General features: G+C 58.5%; 1 protein-coding gene across 1 annotated transcript in view; it reads left to right on the forward strand.

The window, feature by feature from the left end:
• The window catches only part of FOXA2 (forkhead box A2), a gene marked incomplete at its 5' end in the record, with an annotated part of 700 nt that extends 568 nt beyond the window's left edge, over nucleotides 1-132 (forward strand). The window contains one exon of the mRNA XM_010151576.1: nucleotides 1-132. Coding sequence (XP_010149878.1) covers nucleotides 1-132 — 132 coding nt within the window.
• Between the last annotated feature and the right edge of the window lie 85 nt (nucleotides 133-217).

Consider the following 217-nt stretch of genomic DNA (forward strand, 5'->3'; position numbering starts at 1 on the left):
GCCTCGCCCATGCCTGGTAGCCTGGCCATGGGGCCCGTAACGAACAAAAACGGCTTAGAGTCCTCCCCTTTAGCTGGAGAGACTTCTTACTACCAAGGTGTGTATTCCCGGCCCATCATGAACTCATCCTAAAAGGGGCAAAGGGGAAAAAACTCCCCAGACGTGGGGGGAAAGCCCCCTGCGCCCCCACACAACCCCCCGGCAGAGCGATGGACTA

This window comes from Eurypyga helias, unplaced genomic scaffold, assembly GCF_000690775.1.
Source record: "Eurypyga helias isolate BGI_N326 unplaced genomic scaffold, ASM69077v1 scaffold34305, whole genome shotgun sequence".
In the NCBI taxonomy this organism is placed as follows: domain Eukaryota; kingdom Metazoa; phylum Chordata; class Aves; order Eurypygiformes; family Eurypygidae; genus Eurypyga; species Eurypyga helias.